Below are 19889 nucleotides of genomic sequence, written 5' to 3' on the forward strand. Positions count from 1 at the left end.
ATGTTACCACCCACCCTCTCTCTCAAGCCACCACTATCTACACACCACTCGACGCCGCTGCTGCCACGATTGGGAAGTTTAGTTAGATATCCTCGAACTGTGTGCAGCCGAAAATGGCTCCCGGACAAAGTCGCAGCGTCTTCGTGGGCAATATTCCCTTCAGTGAGACCTCTACACTCAACTTTGCGCGTTCAAACGACTGACTCTCTTTAGATCTCAGCGAGGAGAACATTGTCAAGATCCTCAGTCAAGTCGGTACGGTCGTCAAGTTCAGGTTGATGACCAACCCCGACACGGGTAAATCAAAGGGATTCGGTTTTGCAGACTTCCAGGATGCGGACCAGGCGGCCAGCGCAGTTAGGAACTTGAATGATTTCGAGATCGATGGACGTAAGATCCGCGTCGACTGGCCTCACAACAACGAGAAAGACTCGGTTCCAACAAATTACGAGCAGACTGCTGGCGCTGGGGCGGATGGATACCAACAAACTGGCGCAAATGCCCTTCCTCCACTGCCTCAAGGGACAGATCTTCCCCCAAACCTCAGGGCAACCGATGCGATCTCCCAGACCCTTGCCACACTTCCGCCGCCACAGCTACTCGATGTCCTCACTCAGATGAAGGCGCTGGCCATCTCAGATCCTGCAAGAGCCACCTCCCTCCTCAAGACCGCACCACAACTCTCCTATGCCATATTCCAGGCTCTAATCTTGATGAATCTCGTGGACCCCAAAGTACTGGCACAAGTCGTTGAACAAGCCTCGAGACCACCTCAACCAGCCAGCATCCCTCCACCGCAGCCCACTCCACAACAATACCCCGGCTTTCCACCGGCCATGATGCCTGGTCAGATTCCTCCCAGACCTCCTCAGCAATATCCGACAGCGGCGATGCAACAACAGCCACCCCAGCAGCCTCCCGCCCAACCTCAGCTGTCTCATCAAGAGATGATCCAACAGGTCCTCGCTATGGATCAGAGGACAATCGATTCCTTTTCTCCGACTGAAAGGGCACAAATCATGCAGATCCGAGCATCGATGGGGGTAAGATGAGCTGCAGGGACACTGTTCAGATCTAACTTTACAAACCATCGTTCGCCATAAACATGCGGAGGGCGCAAAATATTCGCTCATGGTATGGCATACATCGGGAATTCTATTCCACGGAACTGGGCATGAAACCTGCAACAAAGCCGCTTCTGGAGGAATTTATGCAACACAGCCCCTCAGCAAATCCGTCAAGATTACCGAGACGAAGGGTATAGACGTTTGCTAAATAGAAACATCCTGAAAAGCCGGCAGCGCCGTGATCGCGCCGCGCCCAAGAACACAACATCCTCTCTAGACGGCAGAATGACATGCCCGATACCACAGCGAGAGGAAATGTAGTCGCAGAATACTTAGATATTATGGAAGTCAGGAGAGGCTCGAGGAATCGTATGCACTATGGATGCATTGTCTCAAGCTATGCTTCGCATTTTCTACAGCGGTGTGAACGAATAGGCGCCATCTCTTTTTCTACCAGCCCGCGTTTAGAGAGGCCGCGAATCTTTGTTCGAATTCCTCATGTCTGTCTACCTTGATCCTCCTTTTGCAGAGAGAGGTGCTGACCCCGTCAAGCCTTGTTCATTGCGCTTGCAGGACTCGTCCCGATACCCTCGTCCGTCAATGCGGTCTGCGGCCGCAGGGGACTCCCTTTCCTGCTTCCACCGCCACCCTCTCTCCTCAGCCACCCGGCCCTCCCAGCCTTTCCAGGGGTTTGTATCGGCGACGGCGCTGGCGACGGGCTAGGCGACATCATCGTGACCTGTCTCGGTGCACTGACATTCTCACCCGCGCTTCTCGGCGGACTCATGACCCATCCGCCATCTCCAGCACTCGTATTCACGCTCTGCGGACTCCTCAGACTCGTGCTTCCTTCGTAGTACCCGCCCTGATACTGGTACTCTTCGCCCCTCCTCTTGACCGGGCTTTCATCGTACGGATCCCACCCGACTCTCCTCCTCGCGTCAGCCCTCAGCGCCTGCCGATACTTCTCGTCGCCTCCTGCACCCGTCGACGCGCTCTCTTCCAGGAAGAAAGTAAGCAGTTCGTCGGTGATTGAGAGGTGGGACTGTTGCTGAAACTGTTGCAGCGAGGTGAGGCGCAAAAGGAGCTCGAGCAGTGATAAGGAGGTCCGGATAGAGTTGGCCCAGGGGGGAGCGGTAGATTGCGGTGGAGGTTGGGCATGCGAGGCGATGTGCATGTTTGCCATTGAATTTGTGAGTTGAGGCGTAGAATTGCCCTTGGACCCGGTGTTATCGGTGGACTCCTCTTCGATGTCGGACTCAGAATCACTTGGTTCGGCTTCCGTGTACACTTCAAACGCGATCCATTCAGGGTCGAGGGACGGTGGGAAACGCCAGGGATCATCGGTGTGGTCTTCGACATATCGCTGTTCCTGCAGCTTTCCCTGCAGCTCCGCTACTAGGCTTTGATCTTGCTCGCTATCTTGATCGCCTTCTCCAGGTCCCAGCGGACTGTCTCTCTCCGCCATTCGTCTGGGTGGGATAGCATAGAGGTCTCTCTTCAACAATAACACCGGGTGATTACTCTCCGCATCACTCCCAATGTTCAAGACTTTGCTCGTATCAGCATAGAATATTTTCGATATCTCGTGGACAGGGATTATCTCCCGGATGCCGGCGAGTCTGACATCGTCAAACGGGCCCGGACGAGCCTGATCGTCCTCAAAGTCGTGGACACGGTCGTCTTCAAAGTCTTCAATGATCACCATTTGATAAGCATATTCATCGGCGCGGGCATCGGCGCGGATACTTGGTGTCGAGCCAGGCAGATCAGTCTCTGTCTCTGGGACTACGGAAGGAGAAGAGATATCGGCGGAAGGGATAGCATCAGATCCGGAGCCCGTCCCGAGCACGACGTCGAGGGGAACCCTGCGTAGCTTGACTCTTGCTTTGTGAATGGCTTCTTTCCAAGTCGTCTCTCGGATTTCTTCTTCGTTCTGGGGCCGGTCATGGCCGGCAAATAGCATGTAGACAGTAAGAGTGAATGTGGGCCCGATTTGCACAGCCTGATTTGGAGAGATGGTGTACTGAGTGTCGCCTGCTGTGAGGAAAGTGCTGGCTTGTAGAAGTCGTGAGGGAGAGACAGACTGAGGTAGTGACGTTGAGAGGCTTGCACCTGACGTGGTGATGGCGAGATTGATCAAAGGGACAGCATCCTCAATCCTCTCGAGAAGCTTTTTGATGTCCTTGACAATCAAAGTCAACTCCGACTCGTTCGGAACTCTGGCCTGGCTGCTGAGTCTGCTGGTCTTCCTAGCAGCTTGTTCGGAAGCCTCCGCTGCTTTCGCTAGCCGTTGTCCCAAGGACTGTATCTCTATACGCAGCTCCTTGGTGAGGGAGACCGCGGATTCTAGAGACGTGTTTCCTCGAGCCGCAATTAGCTCGATCATGTCGATCGCTGGGGAGACGATGCGGATTTTGTGCTGAAGCCGTTGTTGCAAAGCATACAACTCATCTCGAACGTTGCTTTTCGGTGTGCTGTTGAGGAGCTTGGCCGATTGTCTGATGGCGTAGGATGCTGTGATTGTGACTCCTGAGCGGATGGCATAATTCATCGCCTGCTGGGTCACTTTTCCCAGAAAGACGTCCATTACCACGGAGTACAGAATAAAATGCTCTCGTTGAATGTCAACTTTCTAGGGCTAAAGAACAGATGACAGCGTCAAGCAGAAGGAGAGAGGAGCATAACGCAAGAGGCACTTCACTGTGGCACGTTCTTCCGAGGCTACTATTGCAGAGGTGACACAGGGGTCAAGGACTTGGTGAGGGAGGACCTGGTCTTCGTAGAGTGTGTCGTACGTTGTACATACCTGAGTATCCATACGATTTGATCTTGCAGAAGAAAACCATCGACGCCTTGGACCTAGGGTCGCGCGAGACTGCAGCCTTGCGGGCAATGAAATCATCGCAGCCCAGCCTTGCCAAGGAAATTTCTGTACCCAAAAGTGCCCCTCCAAATAATGAACCCAAACCGCAGTCTACTCCTTCAGGCTCAGTTCTTGATCTCCACTTGACTTTGACTCACCGCCTGTAATCGTACGCTCCTTCTCTTCTTCAGGAGCCCTTTTCCGATTCCTATCAGTCGAATTTTCAAGCATTTTCGAAGATGGCGGGCAATTTTGATTCCTGGGAAGACGCAGCGGCGCAAGAGGAAGACCTTTCAAAGAAGACACAGAATATGAGCGTGAATGCCAACACTTTCAGGCCTGGAGCCGCATCGTTTCAGCCTGGTGCTGCCACGTTCCAACCGGGACAGCCATACCAGCAGAATGGCTATCAAAGCTATGGGTATGGGCAACAGCAAGGCTACAACCAATACCCCCAGTACGGCCAGCAATACAATCAATATCCTCAATATCAACAGCAGCAACAGCAGCAGCAAGGCTACAATCAAGGCTATAGCAGCGGCCAATTTGCCGCTTACAATCAGACCCCCGGCGGCTTTCAACCCAGACAAGGCGCTCCCATAAGTATTGCGAAGAGGTCGGACACCCAGCCTGCATCTGCCCCAACTCAACAGGTCCCCGCTCCAGCAACCAAGGCTGAAGCAGCCCCTGCAGCCCCTGCACCCAAACCACAGCCAGCTGCTGCGGCACCTCCCAAAGCGAAGGTCCTTTCGATCGGTGTCCCAACGTCAGCATCGGCCTCCCCTAAGAAACCTGCTTCTCCCACCACCAAGGACGAGCCCACTCCCCCAAAAGCTGAAGCCGGAGCCAAGGTTGCTGCGGCGAAAGCTGTCGAGAAGACCGGCGAAAAAATCAGTGGGAAGACGTCCCCTGCGCCTTCATCAGGAAAGTCTTCCCCCACACCGGCAGATGCCAAAAAACAACGAAATGCAGATGAAGTCGCACAATCGCAAACAGCCGATGTGGACGCATCAGTCCTACAAGAGATGTACGGGAAGGAGCACGTCAACATAATTTTCATTGGCCACGTCGATGCCGGCAAATCCACACTCGGTGGCCAGGTGCTCATCCAAACAGGCATGGTTGATGAGCGTACTCTGGAGAAGTATAAGCGGGACGCTAAAGATGCCGGGCGAGAAACCTGGTACATTTCTTGGGTATTGGATTTGAATAAGGAAGAAAGAGCCAAGGGGAAGACAGTTGAAGTGGGCCGAGGCTTCTTTGAAACCGAGAAACGGAGATACACGATCCTCGATGCGCCAGGTCATAAAACGTACGTGCCGAACATGTTGAGTGGTGCGGCTCAAGCAGATGTGGCCATCCTGGTTATCTCTGCTCGAAAGGGCGAATTCGAAACCGGGTTCGAAAAGGGTGGACAGACACAAGAGCATGCCATGCTGATCAAAACCACGGGCGCCAAAGAGCTGGTCGTAGCCGTGAACAAAATGGACGACCCTACCGTGGAATGGTCCAAAGAACGATACGACGAGATCGTAGGCAAACTGAAACCATACCTGAAAAAGCGAATCGGCCTGGACTCCACCTTCATGCCCATCTCCGCGCAAACGGGCGTCAATGTCAGAGACCGCATCCCTCCGAACATCGCGAGTTGGTATAAAGGGCCTTCTCTCCTGGAATTCTTGGACGGCATGGCAAAGATCCAGCGAAACATCAATGCACCCTTCATGATGCCCATTGGCGCCAAATACAGAGACATGGGCACCATGGTCGAAGGGCGTATCGAAGCCGGTGTGGTTCAAAAGAGTTCGACCTTGGTTATGATGCCGAACCGTGAGGAAGTTGGCATTGCGGCCCTCTATGGCGAGACGGAAGATGAAGTTGCTTACGCCACCTGCGGTGACCAAGTGCGCATGCGCTTGCGGGGCATTGAAGAAGAAGACATCCAGCCGGGCTTCGTGCTCTGCTCGCCCAAACGTCTCGTCCACTGCGTCAAAGAGTTTGAGGCACAGATCAACATCGTGGAACTGAAATCCATCCTCTCTGCCGGCTTTAACTGCGTTATACACGTACACGCCGCAACGGAAGAAGTTACGTTTGCGGCTTTGCTTCACAAACTCGAACCGAAAACAGGACGCAAGAGCAAGAAACCGCCCCCATTTGCCGCAAAGGGACAGAACATTATTGCGAGATTGCAGGTTACGAGCGGAGCCGGCAAGATTTGTATCGAGAGGTTTGAGGACTATCCGCAGCTGGGACGGTTCACGCTGCGAGACCAAGGGCAGACCATTGCAGTGGGCAAGATCACCAAGCTGATCTTTGATGATGAGTAAACGGATACACATGTGCACGGAGTCACATCTGGAGGTTTGTTTGTCGTCCTTCCTTCATTCGTGTACAGCAGGGCAGCCAGGAATAGAACCGGCGGGCGTGCAGCACGAGACATGCATGAATGGACATGCCACGTGCGACCAGAGGCAAACATTGTCATCAACGCCGAGATGGATTGAGATGATCACGAGCAGTGCATGACAGGACGGCTAGAAATGGGGTTGCATCAATCCGGGGACAACGGCTTTGGGGACGCGGCTCGGGTGGAGGTTGTGGCCATCCGCTGCGCAACGCTATCAGGGGGAGGCAGGGATGTAGATGGTTACTCCTACTCTTACTCCTATGTGCGCGATCTGGGACGAAATAAACACGATATGAGACTCCTACCGACTCCTCTTCCCTCAAACGAATAAAAATGCGTACCTGCATACATACCTTGCATATGTAGATAGATACCTGCCTATACAACAGAACCTCGAATGTCCCACATATTTATTACTCGGCGGTATACACACGCAGAGGCTCCTTGATTATTCGTCGGCGTTGGTGCTCCGGTATACCCCCTCCTAAGGCGGTACTGTACTGGTATACAACAAAGGCGCAACGCAGCACCCAAGGGGGCTTTTTTTTTTCTCTCTTCGGTTTGGTTCTAAAAGTACAAGTGTGCAGGCGGGTAGGTGGGTGGGAGGGAGAACAAGATCAAAAGAGTATATGTGATGTGATGTGATGTGATCCGATCCGATCAGAGCTGCCCAGCCACCAGCCCAGGGAACCAACTTGATCCAATACATCATCAGTGAGGAGCCTGTGCACGCCCGGTCCCCCCTGTCTGTTGTTCCTTGTGAACGTTTACAGCTTCCCCCCCTTTTTTTGTTTGTGAGAGACATCCCCGCCTTGCCACAATTCCAGGGTACATGCGAACCAGCTTCCAAAAAAGCAGAAAAGAAACATGGTTTTTGAGGTTCCTGTGCCCCCCGCGCATGTTGAACGCAAATGCCCAATGCCAGACCACCGGAGACCTCTTCCAGGGCGAGATAATGAGAAGGGCAGCGAAGGTTCAAGCAACTCGCCCCTATCGGTATTATCAGCGACAGTGTCTCGGGAACCCGTTGTTGGATCGTCATCCCTCAACAATCCCAACGACGACTTGAAGGTGGTTGAGATTGCAATGGCCGTGCCGCAAAGGATACCGATCGAGAAAGAAGATAGTCCCACGAATGAGTCCCTGCCCTTATGGCTCAGTCATGTTGATTTTAGAGGACGGCAGCATCACCAAGCATCTACATCGAAACTCGCCTGCAATGTCACCGTCGGTTAGCACTGGTTTTCCCGCCCATTGGAGAACGCAGGCAACAAACTGCACGGAGAATAACACATACCTCATCGAAATACGTAGTCACAACAGTCCTGTCAGCAAACTTGCGTCCCGCAAGTGCTTGCAACGCCTTCTTGGCAGCTTCGGGTTCCTCGTACTTGATGAAGATCTTGCCCACTCCAGCCGATTGCCGACTTCCCATAGATGGTCGCGGAATCTTCATGGCCAAGATCTTGCCGTACTTTTGGCATTCTTCCATTACATCTTCGCAGATTTCTACCACGCAGCACAAGGCTTGGTTAGCATTTTGACGCAGTAAAGGCAACGGGGAAGATAGACAAGGTATGTCGCTTCCTGCTTTGCTCACCTTCATAATCATCATTATCGATAAGTTCCTCAGGCGTCACCATGTTCAGGAGTTGTAGGACCCGTCCGTCCTCCAGGTTCTCCGCGGTGGTTCCGGCGAACATAGACATGGCGTTGACGCCCATCTCAAGCCCGGCAGCTTGTGTGTATCCAATACTGGCACGTGTGACTTTGACAGCGTTGCCTGCCAAGTCCATGCCATTGAGACCCTCGATTGCAACGCCAGCGACTGATGGATCTGTATATTCACAGAAAGCGATGCCCTGATGATACGTTAGCAAGAGGAATCGCGTGCCAGGACCGGTGTAACTTACCCTTGATTCTTGTGCATCGCTGTCCCGCACCAGAACAAAGGCTCTTAATTCCCCAAATGCTTTGAGCAACTCAATGACCTGATCATCTGTCAAAAAAGGTGGGAGATTGGTGATGGCTAGTTTATTGGCCGTGTCGGGAACTTCGGTAGATATCTCGCCGTCTGTATATGCTTCCTCATCCGCAGACGGAACGATGTAGTCCTTGGGTCGTCGAATCTCCAACCCCTTGGGAGATGCAGTCCCATTGCCGTTCAGCTCGGAATGGTGCTCTTCCATTGTGATTCCATCCATGGCCAATGCCAGCGTCGCATCGGAAGGCTGCTTGAACTCCACCAGCGCGAAGCTCCTATCTTCGGCGATGTTTGCTTGTGTGCATGGATCGTTGCCCTTTGTGACATTCAGACCATTGAGCTGGAGGTTAAAGAAGGCCACTAGGCTCTCCTCGGAGACGGAGGCCGGAAGGTTGTGGACAAACAATCTCCTTGACTGGCGCGCATTGGAAGGCCTCAATGCTGTGGAGGTCGCGCCGCCTGAGGGTTGATTCATGAAGGCTTGTAACCGGCTTGGGTCCATCTGCTGCTGTCGAGGGGCGCCTGGCAGGGGAAACATGCCGGACATCTTTGCTTGCTCGGCGGTAACATTCTCGTACCCAGGCGGTTTGATGTCCCACTGCGTCATCCTCCTCTTGCGCTCCAAGATTGGCACGACATCTGTAAGATCGGGAGTGGGTTCCCTCTTCTTGGGAGGAGGACTGTTCTTGCGGCCTCGGGCTTGAGCGGCGAATTCATCGCGGTCTTCTCGCCCAGTCCGATCACGGTCGCGATTGCCTCCTCTGCGATCATCAAACAGGTCGCGGTCCCTCCTGGGTGGCCTGTCATCGTCCCGGCGTCTCGGGCCTCGATCTCGGTCCCAGTCCCGGTCATCTCGCCTCGAGCCGTGTCTGTCTTCCCTTTCGCGTGCCCGGTAGTCTCGACTCGAGGAATAAGAGTCTGCTTCATATTCGCGTCGCGAGGAACGGTGATGGGGAGATCTTGAACGTCTCCGCTCGCCGCGATCTCGATTCCGGTCCCGGTCGCGGTCTCTGCGCTCGTCTCGGTCGTATCGTGACCCCTGAAGTCATGTCAGTGGTCGCAATGGCAATATAGCAAGGGCAAGGATGACATACATGGTGCTCTCTAGAGCGACCCGTGTCTGAAGAGGTCAGTAAATGCTGAGGCAAAGTGGAAGGGGGTCAAGGCACCTCTGGAGGAGTAGTTGTCCCCGTTCATGGTCGCGACGCAGGATGGGGTTTCTAGTTCGAATTCTTCGCCGCACGGCCAAATAGCAGAATAATCTCTAGTCAGTGAGGGCTAATACTGGCTTGACAGCAAATTCGCTCGTTGACACTGCGTGAAGTGATCCAATTGCCGCAGGGCAGAAAAAGCGCAGCTGCCCATGGCCTCGCTTCGCGACTCGGTCAACCTGCAACTTTTTCGACGCTGCCATTCATTGTCTTGGCGCTACGAGACAAGTAAAATCCGCCCCGAGCCCACGTTGCGGCTCACCTCTGACCCTGCCGCTTTAAAACCCTCTCGCTCGCTACTAACTTCTGGACCTCATCCTCTCTCACCTCAACAACCTCAACACTCTACACTCACCTTCGCACTTACCCTGACTTACCCACCCTCGCGCGCCCACTTCGTCTTGTAATTTTGGGCCCTGTATACCCACCACCGTGCCAGGGATCAAAAATGACAACGCTGGAGGAAGAGTCAATGGTCTCCCTTGCCCCCAGTCACCCTAGCCTTGAGTCCGGCTGAGGATGGTGATCTCCTTTTCGAACCCTTCACCGTCCCTCCCCCCGTCCCCTTCCCATTGATTACAAAATGGATTCCCGACCCAGTCCCAGAGCGCCTGCCGTGCGACCTCCTCTCATCGGCCGTCGTTCTGGAGAACTCGTTCTACTGTCATACTTATTGCAGGCCCGCCCTCCTCGTGGCAGCCTCCATCACACCGATCATAGGTCGACGACCTGTTACTGCAGATGAATTGTTGGCCCAAGCGCTGGCTAATGGCTACAAGAAAGGAGCACGTAAAGAAGTTGACGAAACCCGTAGCCGAGGAAAGCATATCGACGAGACGAAGAGGAATCATGAGGGAACTCTTCGACGCTACGTCCTATATACGCGTATTGCTAGACCGAAGCTCGTCTTGTGCGCCTTCACAGATGGCCTGCTGTATAAGGTGGGACTCCTATGAGCTGCTTGAGTGCAGGGACTCCGTACTTGTGTGCAACTCTGTGCACCCTCACGTTGAACGGCCATCGGAGATGTTCGTTCTCGATATTCCCGCTACTGTCTTATTATTTCCCATACACAGAGTGGATCATTGCCTCAATGGCGCCTGCATCATCATCTCGAGCTTCGAGTTCGACTAACCCATTGCGATTTTCCCGTACGTTATCCTCTAAGATGGTTCTTGTTGTGGGAGAAAGGATTTGGTCTTACCTTCCACTCACCATTTAAGAAGCGCTCGAAATACTCTAACTGAGCACACACAGCGAGGCTATGGACCCTGAAATCCCGACCGTGAATTTGTATGGTGAAGTCGGAGAATTTCGAAGAGTTGAAGAAACACAAGGGATGTAAGCGGCGGGCCGCATGGGCCTGCTACAAAGGGCATACCTCATCAGACCTAGAGCTCGTACATTGTGACTTGATACCTCACTGTTTCTCGCTACCATGGCAAAGCCAAACTTCATCCTTTGTGTGTGGCATAGTTCGTATCTGCTCACTTTGTGTTGAAAATGTACGTTCAAATGATAGTGGGACCTGAAAGACACATTGCCACTAAAGCGCGACTGTGTCAGATGCCGATACAGCAATTTAGTTGCTCGATTTCTTTCATACCTCAGCAGGTCGGTTCCGAAGCTGTGTTGTGAGCCAAAAACACTCGCGGTAGAAGCTATTCGTTACGATATGGCTTAAACACTTATGGCGACCGCCGGAACTACCGGGAAAGGCAGGAGTGCCGAAGGGCAGGGCAGGGGCACAGCCTCGTTGGCAAGGCTGAAACACGTGACCCGTCAACGTGGTCTGTGGAACAGCTCACAGAGCACCAGGGATCATGAAGGAAGGAGAGCCTATATGACCACAGTCATTCCATAGCTTTACTTCGTAGTCAACTTCCTTCTCAATCATACCCCTACATTTTAAGCTTGCGGTTGATTCCGCGCGATCATCGCATTACATACTTCGAGCCTTGTAGTGACTCGACGTCAAGGAATACCTAACACTCTTGATACTTACTCTTCCTATCGCCCACCCTGCCTGTTCCTAGGCCTATTCCTCACAACGATATACTTCCCACCTGCCAAGGAATCAACTTGAGCCGTGACTCCATAGGGATAGCGGATCATAATATATATCTGGTTACCTTATAGGGCATATAAATACTCGGAATGAAAGAGCGACAAATCTTTAACTAGTATAATAGCCTCTAGAACATGTTATGAACCACTTCACGCGAGTGTGTCACGGGATCAAGGTTTCCTGGTGAGTGGACTATCAAGTAGAGGTATACAATGATCAAGCGAAACCAATCACAAGCCTGAAATGTAGGGGTATGATTGAGAAGGAAGTTGACTACGAAGTAAAGTTGTGGAGAACGACTGTGGTTATATAAACCTTCCTTCATCCTTGATCTGTAGTGCTTAGTTCTCTGTAATCTGTGGCACAGATCCCAAAAGGTCGCGGATCACTTGGGCTAGTCACACGATGCTCAGCCTTACTTCCTCAACCTTGCCATCGAGGCTGAGTGATTGCAATCCTTCCGGAACATTTGGTTGTCGCCGGGCCGTATGAAAGTTCACGTCATAACAGAACTGCGGAACTGTTTTTTCTATACGGGCGTTCCGCGATTCGTATTATAACGGAATGTCTCCACAATCTTAATACTCCAGATATCTTGCCCGGGGCCCCGGAGCGACAAAAAATTACCCCGGATCCCTAACCGAGGCCAGATCGAGCCGAATCATGGGGTTGAACTATGAGGCCGAGGGCTCCTATATACCAAGGGCTGGTATCATATATCTCAGCATCCTTGAACTTATGGAGAGGTAATTTGAAGCTGGCGTCAAAACTTGAAAGTTGAACCTTCAACCCGGTAGTTTAGCACATCACTGAAAGAAATTTCTGAACTACCACTGTCCAGTCCAGCTTGCTAGGCCGACTTAGACACACAGGACTCCTGGGAGGCTCTTCTCATCCAAATTATGTCGCTGCAAAAGAACGAAGTCGAAACGGGCATTGCTCACGTCGAAAACAAGGAGCCTTCTGCCGGGTCATATACTATTGGTGGATTTCAGACTCACGAAGAAGCACTCCCCAAGGGGTATTCTTACAACTACCGAACCATCGGGACGTTTGTCGCGGGCGTCCTCAGTGCGATATGTGGCATTGGCGGGTTCAGCTTCGCTGCACCGCTCCTGGGCACGATCAACACTGCGCTTGGACCGACTGTCGATATTGACTGGGTTGCGATTGTCTTCAACTTGACTGGGGCAGTGAGTATGCCTATCTGCGGCCGTGCAATGGACATCTTTGGACGCAGGTGGATCGTGGTTTGCCTCGCCGGCGTGGCCCTTGTCGGCGCCATCGTAAACGCCAGTGCACAGAATATCCCTTCCCTCATTGTCGGTACTGCGTTGATGGGATTGGCGGCACCGGCACAGACCTGTTACAATGTGATTCTCGGAGAGCTGGTGCCCATGAAACACCGGTACACAATGGGAGGACTGATCTTCGTCTTCGCTGGCATCCCAACAGCCTTCTCAGCAGCCATTGCACAAGGCATTGCGGAAAACACGAATGCCGGCTGGAGAGGCGTCTACTACATGGTTGTCGCGTTCAATGCAGTCAGCTTTTGTGGCTACTTGGTCTGTTACCACCCGCCAACATTCGAGATGAAGCATGGCCGAGAGAGAAAGATTCAATATCTGAAACAGTTCGACTTTGGCGGAAGTGCGCTCTTTATCAGTGGTCTCTCTCTTCTACTCATGGGCCTTTTATGGGGAGGATCTCGATATCCATGGCACTCGGCAGCCGTGATTTCAACCATTGTCATTTGCAGAGTCTGTCTGATCTGCTTCTGGGTCTACGAGGCCCTAGTGCCTCTCAAAGAACCGTTAATGCCCCATCGTCTCTTTAACAAGGAGTGGCTTGCTGCCGTGACTTGCCTCGGGTTTGCCGCCAGTGCCTTCTATGGATTCTCGATCATCTGGCCCCAGATGGTTGCGAACATGTATTCCACCAATTCGACCACCATCAATGGAGTCACCTCCAGTATTCCCGGCCTTGGAATGGGATGTGGAGGAATGATCGGGAGCGTACTCGCAAAGGGTCTCAAACGGACCAAGATTATCATGGTTGCATCTTTTCTCGTTGGGGGGACCTTGCTGGCGTGTAAGTGCTGGGTCTTTCCTCTCTCCTTCTCAAGACGTTCTGGACCTGACTGTGCAATCTAGGCATGGCGACTTGTACTCCTGACACTAGAGGCCGGGCGATTGCGCTGTTGTTCTGCGGAGCAAGCTGTCTGGGTCATGTAGAAGTGATTGGAATTGCCATGGCCACGCTCCTCGTTAAGGATCAACGAGACATCGGCATTGGTATGCTGACTCCACTGGGACGGTTCCAGGAGCAAAGACTGACAAGGAACAGCTGGCCAGCTTGGTATTAGCTTTCGAACCGCGATCTCTGTTGTGGGAACCGCGATCTATACGGCTGTCCTCTCCACTCGGTTGGGAAAGACCATTCCGGATCAGGTCCCAAAAGCATTGGCTGCTGCTGGCCTGCCCCAGGACGACATTCCCTTGTTCATCTCGGCCTTGTCGTCGGGAACCTCGCTATCAGATGTGCCTGGAACAACACCCAAAATCATTGCTGTCGGAACCAGAGCTTACCAACTTGCGTCTGCCGATGCCTATCGCACAGTATTCTACACCACCATCGCCTTCAGCCTCCTAGGCGCAATTGCCAGCCTGTGGGTTCCTGATAGCTACCAGTTGATGACCGGAGACATTGCTGCGAGATTGAACATCAATAGTGATGATCAGCCTGAAGAAGCGGTGAATCACGATAATAAACCAAGTCAGGACGATGAGCAAACAGGGTGCTCATGAGTAATTGCAGTCAGATGCAAGTCGATGATGGATTGCGACTCGTGTGACGCTGCAGATGGTCGGTATACGACACACTGTGATTTTGTGTCCTCAGGAGACAGGATCTTGGTCGAGGATATGAATTTTGAAAATGGGCCATTGCGTAGGGCCACGAAATGATACTGCTTTTTTCTTTCGTTCTCTCGAACTGCACAATATGTGCAATTGGTCTCGCTAAAAGTCATGTCATGCTAGCCGCCATAATCATCTCTTCGTTCACCATGAGCTTTCCGGAATCTTAAATCTGCCTGAAATCCAACTCCTGTTTCGCTGTCAACGACGAGCCCATGGTGCTTGACCCACGAACGCAGAACCGGGCTCTGACGGGTCAAAATGCAGTCTTGTGATGCCTGGCTCCCAGCTGAGGAGTGAGACACCTCGGTTGGCTGTACCCAGCTCGGTAGGTCAGAATGGACAGCGTCCAAACAGACCTCGGTCATTTTTATCCGCCCACAAATCCCAGTCTAAGCACAGAGGACGATTGAACCGGTATTCACGCAGGGTCTTGTCCCGTGTTTGCATTGCTGAGATAACGGGAAAATAACATTGCAGGCAGCGGATGTTTTGTAAAGAACCCAGTTCATTACAGCCGTCGAGTTTTTTGACCCATTTTCAATGCAAGTATAGTCTGGTTGAACAGAACTGTCTCGTGTGGACGACATGGCTCTCTCACCTCCCGCTTCGTATGCCACCCTCCCAGTCCGACATATCAAGGTCTGCCATGTGCCCGAGTCGTCGCCAACTCCAACACCAGTCATTTTGATCCAAATTAACAGGCCAGAAATACTCAATGCCTTTACGGACTGGACACGAGAGGATCTCGAACTGGTCTACAGCCTTGCCGATGTCGACCCACGCGTCAAATGTCTCGTCTTGACGGGCAGTGGCAAGGCTTTCTGTGCGGGGATGGATCTCCAGATGGGGTTGAAGGCAGCAAAGAAAGGCCAAGCAGGCCTAGAAGGTCAAAAGGAGAGAGAAGTTGACCACCGAGACTCGTAAGTGTTTTCGTCATGTTCATGCCTTTTCTCGGGGGGGGGGGGGGGGGGGGGGGGGGGGGGGGGGGGGGGGGGGTTTGACACTGCACAGTGGAGGTCGGACAGTGCTGGCAATTCACAGATGCTCCAAGCCTACCATCGCCGCAATCAATGGGGCAGCAGTCGGTGTGGGCATCACAATGTGCCTTCCTGCGAGTATCCGTGTTGCCTATGCCAAAGCGAAAATCGGCTTTGTCTTTGGCCAACGAGGCCTTGTGATGGAAGCTTGCTCGTCATTTTTCCTTCCTCGTCTCATCGGCCACTCGAGAGCCATATTTCTGACGAGCACCGGGGCCGTCTACCCTGCCGAGTCGCCCCACTTTGGCTCTCTCTTTGCCGACATCTTGCCTTCTCCTGAAGCAACCCTTGCGAGAGCACTGGAGCTTGCGCACGATATGGTGACAAAGACATCAATTGTGTCCAACAAGTTGATGCGAGACCTTATGTACCGTGGCCCGGACAGCGCAGAGGAGGCTCATCTTCTCGATTCCAAGGTTATCCACGGTCTCTTTGGTAAGAAAGATAATATGGAGGGAATGCAAAGCTTTCTGGAAAAGCGTGCTGCGACCTTCACAGGCTCCTTGCCTGATGATGGTCCAGATGTGTACCCGTGGTGGCGGCCTATCGATGTTGGCGTCAACTCTCAACTGCCGAACCAAGGCCCGAGTCCCAACAAAGCGAAGCTGTGATAGATTTGAGAGAACGGAGGGTGCAAAAAACCACAAACTTCTAACATGTGGTTCTTGATCAGAACATTCTCCAATGAGCATTCATATCCTGATAATAGAATACAAAATTTTCCCCTGCGAACGAACCTAGCTCAACAAGCCCATCTGGTGTGTGAATGAGCAAGTTGTGTTTTGTCTTGCCTAGTGATTGAGCCGAATGATCTGAAGGGGAAGAATTTTAGCTCTGAAGGAGGACATCCTTCTCTGCTGCCCAGTCATGAACCATCAATCGGCGGCCGTGGCCTCTCTAGTCTCGAGAGACCGAGGATAATTGTCGGACGGTTTTGAACCGAATGGACGTGGCTGGTGACGGCTCTTCAAGCCTTTAGGACGGGGCTGAACAACGGGGGCCTCACATCGATATCGCTCATCACTTGACTAAGAAACATATTGAGATGATGCCAACGTTCTGTACAACTTTTGATCTCTGATGGTGTAAGTAGTCCTCTTCTGATATGGCCAGCTCAACAACGAACGTGGTCTCTGAAGTTTGGAAACGTGGAATCTTCGAAAACAGGGTGGTATTTTGCACGGGAGGAAATGGATCTATCTGCTCGGTGCAGGTCCAGGCACTGGTCTATCTCAAAGCCGATGCATGTGTCGTGGGTCGCAATGTTAAGAAGACGGAACTTGTGGCCCAGCGCATTGCCTCGTGCCGCCCAGGTTGCAAGGTTCTTGGTATTGGTGGTGTCGATGTTCGCAAAGTCGAGAGCCTCAAGAATGCGGTTGAGCGTTGCGTCAAAGAACTGGGAAGTCTGGATTTTCTAATGTAAGAATCTTGACTGATCAAAGAGGCATCTCTCATCTGACAAGGTCCATGCTGACTGAATCGATAGAGCTGGTGCTGCTGGAAATTTCCTGTCACCTCTACACAAATTATCCCCGAACGCCTTCAAGTCGGTGATCGATATTGATGTCCTCGGTTCATACAATATCACGAAACTCGCGCTGCCTCATCTAGTCAGCTCGGTCCAACAGAACAACTCCTACTCGTCCACCCCTGCCGGCCGAATTATCTATGTGTCTGCGACCCTCCACTACACAGGCATCCCGTTGCAAGCACACGCCTCGGTGGCCAAAGCCGGAATCGACGCACTCTCATCTAGTGTCGCGATCGAATGTTACCCTAACCATGTTAGGAAGGTTAGCCGGTTATTTTCACGCCGGCACTTAAAACTGCCGCGCAAGTCTCTCCATTAGATAGATCAATCAAGTTATTAATCCAATAGGTTATGAGCGCCTAAACGCTTGATTACGCGTTGCTCAAGCGTCGTTTGGTTCATCCTAGGTCATCCTTTCCTAACTATCTAGCAGGAATAACCTATCCTTCGTTTTACGGGTTGTATTGTTAGTTATGCAGTAACGGTGTCCTAGTTAGTGTTACGAGCTGCTATATGACACGTGAGGTGTCCACAGGCAAACCCGCGGTGGTTTACTTAGTGATATAGTAGGGAGGGACGCTATAGCTGAGACTGGAAACTAAGTGTATAGTATACAGACCTATACGTATAGTAGAAGATCGTGAGGAACTCGATTCTATGTAACTATTATTAACTACGAGGAGAACTATATAGCTAAGTGCGGCTATATACTACCTAGGATACATATTTAATATGTTACTCTATTAGATATATTAAACATATCAACATATTTCTGAGCCTATCTAGGTATATTACTCTATTACCCCGCTAGGTTATGCTAACATATTTACTAAGATACTAACGTCTGATATATTCTCCTCGGTCGACCTTCCTCCTTATCTTTCCCCTTAGCCTCCTATATAGTCAGTTCGTAATACCTCCCCCTCCTCTAACGTATACGTTACCCTTAACGTACTTAAGGTAAGCGTATCCCTTCCCTTCCACCTTTTACTTCTTCCTTATAGCTAATTATACTAAAGGTTCCGAAACCCCCTCGATCCTAACGATACCGTAACTTAGGTAACGCTATTATGAAGCTCGGCTCCCGCGCTCCTAATCCCTACCTAGAGTGCACTAAGTCGTACTCTATCTACATTATCCGTCGTAGTTATTTAAAGTACGGTCCCTATACTAAAAAGAACATAACTTATTATAGTTACTTTTCTAAGGCTAAGTTTGATCGACTCGAAAATAAGAAGTAGGAGTTAATTCAGTAAGGCTAGGAGGCCTAAAATTTAATATTAGCCTTAGCTAAGTAATTATTAGAAACTTAGTAGCGTATCGCTAATATGAATAAAAGAGTAGATATCCTAACGAAACGTTAGGAGGACATAGCGGATCGTGAGGCGGCGGCCTTAGGTCTACTAGATAATAGTGATAGTGCGGATATAGCGATAATAGACGTAGATCCCTTTATCTAGGATAATCTAGCTTTTAATGCGGTTATTTTTTCTGATCCGTCCCTCCCTTTTCCCGAGTTTAGGGACATAGAGTAGCTCCCTAAGTTATCTAATCGATGATTCTTTAGTACTATCGCTCTTTATTCTAATCTCTAGGCTTAATTCTAGATAATCTAATGTAGTACTAGTAGTATTTAATAATAAGTGTCTTAGGTACGTTTTCCCTTAGTTCCTAGGTATTAGGTTCCATTATTAACTAATATACTAAGTATCGCGTCAGTACTAGGAACCCTTAATAGACTAATATCTTTTCTAACTTCACTTCTTACATCCCGTAGAGTCCTACGTTAGTTATCCCTCGCTAGCGTTTAGTATTAGTCTTATTTTCTAGTTCTAGTTCTTTCGGGATAATAGGTCGCGTACCTATTCTTTAATAGTATTCCTTCTTTACTCTAGATAGTAAGTTATCACTATATTCCTAAGTGTTCTCTAAATCGTCATATCCTAACTACTTAACTAGGTATATATCGATACACTTAATAGCTTCTGATCCGGGGCTAAAGTTAACTAACCTCTTAATCTTATACTTTAGTTCTCCTATTTCCTTATCGATCTCCACTAGTCCTAGTTTCGCGTTTAGATCCCTATATAGTTCTAGTAGGGATTTATAGAATACTAAGTGTATTTCTAGTATCTTTAGGAGATCTAGTTCATATATAATTAGTTCTAGTTTCTTTTTAATACGATATAGTCCGATTTTAGTATAATCTAGTTTATCGCTTAGTCGTTTTATTTTGATATTTTTTCTTCTTATATAGACTATCTCTCTCTCTTTAAGGTCTAGTCCCTTAGATCTTCTTCTATTTTCTCTTTTTATTATTTTTTCTGATATTTTTTATAATTCCTTTTATATTATATTATGTAGCTCTTTTATCTTATTAACCTTTGTGGAATATCGCTATTTGGGCGTACGGCCTAATTAGGCCTAGCGCTTTATCACGTGACTAGTGGATACTACTAGTCTATACTAGTACTAGATCACGTGGTATAAGTGGCGATACTAGGTGGTGTGATCGCTTATTAATAGCGATTCAAGGGATTTCTTTTATCTTCTATTATTACCACCTATTATCTATATAAGGACGCTTCTACCTCCTAGATAGTTATCTCAACTTAAGTCTTTTAGTATCTAGTAAATGACCTCCTCCGACCGTACACTCAGACCTTCTAACAACCTTAATCCTTACTTCTTCCGATATTAGTTTCTTAAATTTTAGTGTCTTAAATATGTTTAGATAGTATCTATAGGTTACGTAAAATAATGATATTCCTATTACGGCAGTACTATTATTAAA

General features: G+C 50.4%; 5 protein-coding genes across 5 annotated transcripts; 3 read left to right on the forward strand and 2 right to left on the reverse strand.

Moving 5' to 3' along the window:
* Positions 1-33: 33 nt before the first annotated feature.
* Positions 34-1516, forward strand: PV07_10490 (uncharacterized protein). The gene is made up of 2 exons (XM_016397824.1): positions 34-162; positions 214-1516. Exons 1-2 carry the CDS (start codon positions 114-116, stop codon positions 1050-1052), a joined length of 888 nt encoding a protein of 295 aa, XP_016245015.1. The 5' UTR covers positions 34-113; the 3' UTR covers positions 1053-1516.
* PV07_10491 (uncharacterized protein) lies at positions 1457-3922 on the reverse strand. Its single transcript, XM_016397825.1, has one exon. The coding sequence runs from the start codon at positions 3655-3657 to the stop codon at positions 1615-1617; it is 2043 nt and encodes a 680-aa protein (XP_016245016.1). The 5' UTR covers positions 3658-3922; the 3' UTR covers positions 1457-1614.
* Positions 3923-4047: 125 nt separating this feature from the next.
* PV07_10492 (uncharacterized protein) lies at positions 4048-6773 on the forward strand. Its single transcript, XM_016397826.1, has one exon. The coding sequence runs from the start codon at positions 4173-4175 to the stop codon at positions 6261-6263; it is 2091 nt and encodes a 696-aa protein (XP_016245017.1). The 5' UTR covers positions 4048-4172; the 3' UTR covers positions 6264-6773.
* Positions 6722-9711, reverse strand: PV07_10493 (uncharacterized protein). The gene is made up of 6 exons (XM_016397827.1): positions 9497-9711; positions 9422-9447; positions 8257-9366; positions 7944-8205; positions 7641-7852; positions 6722-7557 (listed from the first exon to the last, which is right to left on the reverse strand). Exons 1-6 carry the CDS (start codon positions 9522-9524, stop codon positions 7531-7533), a joined length of 1665 nt encoding a protein of 554 aa, XP_016245018.1. The 5' UTR covers positions 9525-9711; the 3' UTR covers positions 6722-7530.
* A 6958-nt stretch (positions 9712-16669) lies between these two features.
* PV07_10494 (uncharacterized protein) lies at positions 16670-17414 on the forward strand (the record flags this gene model as incomplete). Its single annotated transcript, XM_016397828.1, has 2 exons — positions 16670-16983; positions 17051-17414. 2 exons carry the CDS (start codon positions 16670-16672, stop codon positions 17412-17414), a joined length of 678 nt encoding a protein of 225 aa, XP_016245019.1.
* Between the last annotated feature and the right edge of the window lie 2475 nt (positions 17415-19889).

This window comes from Cladophialophora immunda (genome assembly GCF_000835495.1).
Source record: "Cladophialophora immunda strain CBS 83496 unplaced genomic scaffold supercont1.6, whole genome shotgun sequence".
Classification (NCBI taxonomy): Eukaryota; Fungi; Ascomycota; class Eurotiomycetes; order Chaetothyriales; family Herpotrichiellaceae; genus Cladophialophora; species Cladophialophora immunda.